The sequence below is a fragment of the Morus notabilis genome, unplaced genomic scaffold, assembly GCF_000414095.1.
Source record: "Morus notabilis unplaced genomic scaffold, ASM41409v2 Scaffold783, whole genome shotgun sequence".
Classification (NCBI taxonomy): domain Eukaryota; kingdom Viridiplantae; phylum Streptophyta; class Magnoliopsida; order Rosales; family Moraceae; genus Morus; species Morus notabilis.
The window spans coordinates 325,410-331,618 of record NW_010366150.1 but is presented as its reverse complement, the minus strand read 5'-3'; the positions used below and the strand labels follow the sequence as shown (position 1 = coordinate 331,618).

The 6,209-nt window shown below is 38.3% G+C and overlaps 1 protein-coding gene across 2 annotated transcripts; it reads right to left on the bottom strand.

Moving 5' to 3' along the window:
* Nucleotides 1-342: 342 nt before the first annotated feature.
* Nucleotides 343-5,525, bottom strand: LOC21404460. 2 transcript variants are annotated; one of them, XM_024173088.1, is made up of 7 exons: nucleotides 5,293-5,525; nucleotides 4,232-4,973; nucleotides 4,046-4,147; nucleotides 3,770-3,957; nucleotides 1,917-1,953; nucleotides 1,182-1,246; nucleotides 343-1,095 (listed from the first exon to the last, which is right to left on the bottom strand). In XM_024173088.1, the coding sequence occupies exons 1-7, from the start codon at nucleotides 5,388-5,390 to the stop codon at nucleotides 615-617; spliced, it is 1,713 nt and encodes a 570-aa protein (XP_024028856.1). In that variant the 5' UTR covers nucleotides 5,391-5,525; the 3' UTR covers nucleotides 343-614. The 2 variants fall into 2 exon arrangements, with proteins under 2 accessions (XP_024028856.1, XP_010107788.1); XM_010109486.2 differs by having other exon boundaries at nucleotides 345-1,095; nucleotides 4,046-4,973; nucleotides 5,293-5,524.
* Between the last annotated feature and the right edge of the window lie 684 nt (nucleotides 5,526-6,209).

Here is a 6,209-nt window from a genome sequence, read left to right as displayed (position 1 = left end):
TACGATAGAATATGTTATGTTAATTCTTGTCTGTTACCAAATTATGTTATACTTTATGTTAGTTAAAATGAGTCTCGGTTTCTCTATCTTAAGCCATGGTTATTAGTATATCTCTAGTTAAGCCTAGCCATATTTATGGGAAAATATCACTAATTATGTCTGATTCGCTTAAAATAATAAGATTGAAGCGAAAAAAAAATTAAACCATTTGATTTCTCCATCTTTGGCCGTGGTTATTATTTAAACTCTTAAGACTAATTAGAACGGTATCGAGAAATAGATTGAAGCAGATGTACTTGCTGATGGTCCATGCACAGCAACTATTTTATTCTTTTTTGAAAAATTATTGTTCGACTAAGCATTCAAACGTTGCCCTTCTTTTCCGTTACTTGTGCCGCCAATTTTTGCGGAATATTCACTCGGAGAGACTCCCGCCGTTCAAGCTCGCTCACACTCGAAGGTCAAGATTTTGGCAACAAAGTAAGCATTCAACATTATAATTTGAAATGTGTTTTCAAATGTTTTCTGCTTTATTGCATATCTAATTGAAGCGATGGCAAGGGCAATGTGCTCTTTTCCAAGGGGAAAAATTATTAAATAAAACGAAATATGCTTTAGTAGCCATTTATCTGAGGCCTTGGTGTCGGGCCGGCCATCAAGCGGGAGAAGGGTATCTGAGACTGAGCGCGGCTAGGCAGACTTCTTTGGCCAGAAAGTCGATTAGTCGGTTCAGAGACTGATGATCTAGAGAATGTTTGGGCAAGCTCGATGGCTGAAGCTGCTTTTCCATATGTTGGTTTAGGCTGCTCAACAGGCTTGCGCCAAGTCTCTGGCGATGGCGCCCTCTCCAACTGCTGCTGCTTCTCTGTATCTCGGTTATTCTTCCAGTTCTCACTATGCCAGTTCCTTCTCTGCGTATCAATTCTATCATCATCTACCCGGTGATCCTTCGTCTCAGTTTTCTTTCCACTCCTTTGATCAAGAGCAGGATTCTCGGTTCTCATCTCATGATCCCTCCTCTCAGATTTCTTTCCAAACCTTTGATCAAAAGCAGGATTCTCGGTTCTCTCAGTCCTTGGGACATGATGTTCAACCCTACAAAAATTAAGATTCATACAAATAATGGCAAAATGATTTGTTTTGAGAGAAAAAGAAAAGAAAAATTCGAATAACAATAATACCTTTCAGCATGCTGAACCAAGTCATGGTTAAGTGCAACATCATCAACCCCTCTCTCCTTCAGAACCTGAGAAAGAAGGGTAAGGAACACCATTTAGCAGGGAACGCGGATATACCAATAACAGCAAGGCAAAACATACTCCATCATTAGAAAAGAAGTTTCCTTCTCAGCTAACCAAGTCTTCATCCTTTCGGCCTCTCTGTCACCAATTGCTTCCTACCCAGCCAGACTTACTATACCCAGTCCTAAACGTGTTGGAATTTTGAGGCCCAACCACCATTGCAGTAGAACTAGGCCCAATATTGTTGTAATTACGAGGTCCAACCCCAACCATGCCAAAATTGACCCACCCCACTCTTGATCACAAAGCTAGCCCAATTTTTTCATACCAAATGACGCAACAGTGAATTTTTACTCTTTCATTGGTGAATTCCCACATTTTAATTTATGTATTTTTTCCCCATTTACAAAATAACAAATAGCAGTCAGAAAACATACAAAAGCGTAAAATGTTGAGATTACTCTTGGGTTTCCAAACAAGACTCTTACGATATATCCATGCAGATTAATGAAAGAACAAAGAAAAAGAGAAGGTTAAGAGGAGAGTGAGGGTGGAGTAGAGAAGGCGGGTGCAACAAGATCCAAACTCTACATTTGTGACTGAAGTATAACATTATTTTAAAATAGCAATTTGTTCAACAATAACAATATAAGCAGTTAAAGCAAAAGCACTCACTAGTTCTCGCGGGCGAGCACCACCAAACAATAAATTCCTGCATCAATCAGAAACAGCATCAAAGGTAAGTACCAAGAACAGGCCATCACTATTTTGGGGGTTCATCATAGTACAAGTGAAGTATTATGCGTTATAATATTTGACGACAGATACAACAGAAAATGTGTAGGTACGATACAAAAATTGATTCAGAACCACATATCAAACAAGTTCACTATTTTCAATCTGCATGATACGAAGATGTAACAGAGAATGTGGAATCAGAAACAAAGTGAAACAAGCAGAAATAATGATTTCTCCATCTTAAGTAAATACTGATTTCCCAATCTGAAATGAAGGAATACGTCACTTCCGACCATGCATATATACGAAATTAATTTTCCTTACAAAGTCAGACAACTAAACCGCAACACATCATTTCTGCGTTTGGCTTCTTAGTCCAACTTTAGTACATAAGACAACAGATCTGTAGCCAATGGCAGCTACAGAGAGACGAAATAACATCACACTTGCAGACAAAAGAGTCGTTCAAAAACTGATGACACACCACACAGCTGCATATTCTTGTTACCAACCATCAAGGGCTGTAAAGCTGTCACCCGAATCCTCCCCTTCTAAGATTTAAATCACGTGCCACGTGCCTATTCGCTCCTCGTATATTATTAAATTAAACCTCATCTTAAAATGAAATAGTTAATCTAGCAAAGCAACAATAAATACAAGTTTGACACTGCCTGATCTCGTGAAGCACATAGATGTATTTCTGGGTTGATGAAAATGTTGCTCTAAAAGGGAATGAAAATAGGAGAAAAGAATATTTAAAATTAAGATAGATGGCAAAGAAGTCAAACTACTATGGCCGCACACTAATCTTGGAAGTTAATGTAACTAAACTCGCATCACACCTTCAACAGTAGGGTGAAAGAGGGGCAATGTCACGCAACAAGATAAGAAAGGAATACCTCAGCTTCCCATTTGAGAAGATACTCACCAAACACCAGGACCATCCAGGCCAATTATGAGATGGGGAGATTCAAATATCAATTTGTTTCCAACGGAAAAAAATAAATAAATAGACCAAATAAACAACTAAATGTTCATAAGAACATAAGATAACAGGGCATACTACAAGCATGTGAGAATCTTGTTTATGCATTTCACCCTTGAGTCATGATGCATAATACAACTCCATCATTAGCCTCTGCATTTTATATTTCATATGGTTGTAAACAATAAGCAACCTTACGCCTTGTTTGGTTTGCCGTTAGGATTGTGTGATTTGGTTTGAATTTTGGTGATTTAAATTGCGATTCGAACTGAATAAAGCATTAAAAACTGTCATTAGAGTTTTGTAATAAATCTTATAAAATCCCATTGTAAATGACATTAAAAAATATGCAATATGGATGAGGATTTGTTACTCTCTTCATTATGAACACATTGAAAAAGAAAATATATCTCAATCGGAATTGGAACGAAGAAGTTATAGCATTTTTAAGCTTGAAGTTGAGGAGAGAGAAAAGTAAGATCTGCATTATTTTCACTGTAGAAAACAAATCCAATGGTTAGAATTTAGGGAGGCGTGTAAATTTTAAAATTAAGGGTTTGAATCATTTTCAATGGTTTGAATTGTCCTCATTTAATTCCCTACCAAACATCAATTTGAATCCTAACTATGGTTTTAATTGAATTGTTGGGTTTGAGTTGTTGAACCAAACATGAGCTTATCTTTTCTTTAGCTTTATATCGTTTAATGTCCATTTGAATAAGATGTAACATACATTAGTAATAGTCAAACAACCCACAGTCAAAGCATCACGAAGAATTTGAAATCCCAAACTCCCATCACTAACCTGTCTCTTTCAACATTTCCTTCCGACTGCTCAGCAGGCTGAGACCGGGGCTTCAATTTCAACTTTGGGCGCTCTACGGCCTGCTTCTCACTCTCAGTATGAGCTATACCAAACTTCGGAGGATTCAAATTTCCATGTGCTTCGTTAAAACTTTCAGTATGAACAGATTCAGTCACCTTTTGATGCCCCTGCAAATTTCAATCAACCAAATACTAAGAACTTGAAACACTGATGCACAGTCAAATCTTTATCTTCTTTTGCTTACTCAAGAACTACCTGAATATGATCAGCAACGGTATGTTCCACACTCTCTAGTGGCTTTGTTCTTGAAAGTAACTTCAACTTAGGCCGTTCTGATGGTTGTACATACGTTGAGGTCTGCACTTCAGTCCCACCAAACTTTTCATTAGCTCGATCGGGTTCACCACTGTCCCTATAGTTTGTTAGGTTCTCTTCTTTTACCTCTGAATTAACAGGAGCTCTGGTCCTCTCATAATCAGGAAACTCCTTCCTACCACCATGAACGTAGTCATCAACATTCAGAACCCTTTTCCCATGCCTAGCCAAGGTTGCATCATAACTTTCTACCACACCAATTGCATCTATCTTGTTATAGGCATTACTACCATAGTCCTTGGACTGTGAACCGCTTTCTGTTTCGGAAGCTCTCACAAGTTCAGCATCACTCTGATGCATAGAATGCTTCGACTGCCATCTCCCCGATGAAACCTTCTCAAGCGCACTAGCATGAGCCAGCTTGGAAACAGCCATTGGCGCAGACCATGGTGATTGTGGCCGCTCAGTAATACCTGCCGCCTCCTTCCTCGCCACCCAAGCGTTCGGATAAGCACCACCAACACCCTGCCCATTATTGGTATCCAAACTCGCCTCAGCAACCCTCCCCGAGTGTGAATTCACTTGGGACGTTGGAGCTGCACCCTGTCGGCCCCATAAACCTCCACCAGAAGCAGACTCTCGTCTCGGCTCAGGACGAGTTGGGGCAACCACACCGTCGAGGGGCTTGCGCTCATCCTCATCAAAGTTCCTGCCGATATGCGCAGCATGAGTGAGAAAAGGAGCTTTATCATCTAAATGCCTCGATGCCGAAGACGTGTGCGGTCGGGAGCGGTGATCAGCCCGACCCATCTGGTTCCCCCACGCCGCCGATCGCTCATAACCGGGACGATCCGAAGGCCTAACGATGCTGCAGGACAATTTCAAACATATCAAATTAAAATGCTCTACTTAATTGCAAAGCACACAAACGCTTATTTATCGATATCAAAACAATCACAAAGACTTCCATTTCTTCCCAATTAAACTTTGAGAAGAACAGTCAAACTAGGGTCTCTAGCTACGGATCCATAAATTCGCCATTCAACCAGAAAACTTCACACAACGACCACACGATAAGTCGAAAACCGAAGCGAACCATATCAAAATCAGTAAAAACCTTAAGATCTCAAATAGAAAAGGGGAAAATTGATGAAAATGAGGAATAGGATTGGGGAAAAGGGACTTACACACCAGGAGCGGAAGGGAGCGGGAGATCGGAAGGAATTGAACCGCCATGAAAGTCCTTGAGCGTCATGGTGTTGCCACTCACTTTCTTCTTCGACATTTTCTCGGGCTCTCTTCCTCTCCCCTCCTCCTGTGAAAGTGGTGGGCTCTGAGACTCGGATTTTTTCAGCCAATAAGCTCCAAAAGGTGCTTTTCTGAGAAATGGAGGCTGTTATATATACACCTGAAGTACTGCTTTTCTGGTTATTAATTTGTTGTTGCTTGACGATCGATAAGAGTCAGGTTAAATTCTTTCAAAGTTGCTAAGTCTAAAAGACGTTTAGTTAATAAATTAAAATTACGTGATTAGAATTATTTTTAATTTATGTGTATTTTAATTATAATTTAAATTATAAAATGAATCTAAATATTAAGGGTATGTTCATTTCGCTGATTTAAGTTTGTAATTCGAGTTGAGATGTGATTTTGTGTGAGAGCTTTTTACTATAGCAAAAAAGTTAGATGTGACTGTTTTTTAGAGCTTTTTACTGTAACAAAACTCAAATTCTAAACTCAAATTGGTGAAATGAACGGGACCTAAATATATGATCGAAATTTTCCCTCTTCATTTTCGGTACATGGATGAGTCATATATGCATAGACATATCTATAACATTGTGATTTTCTTGTCCTTTATTACTGTTCCTAATATTTATTTTAAATAAATTATGTGTTTAAATTTTTATAATTTTATTTATTTGATATAGTCAATAATTTATTAGTGTATTCGTGATATGATTTAAATCATAATTCGTAATTTATTATTGTATTTTCTCTCATAAAAAATATACATAAATTAAAAATAATTTTAAATTATAATTTTAAATCCATGAATCAAATGTCAATATAGAAAGAAATTGGACACGAATCCATTACTTTT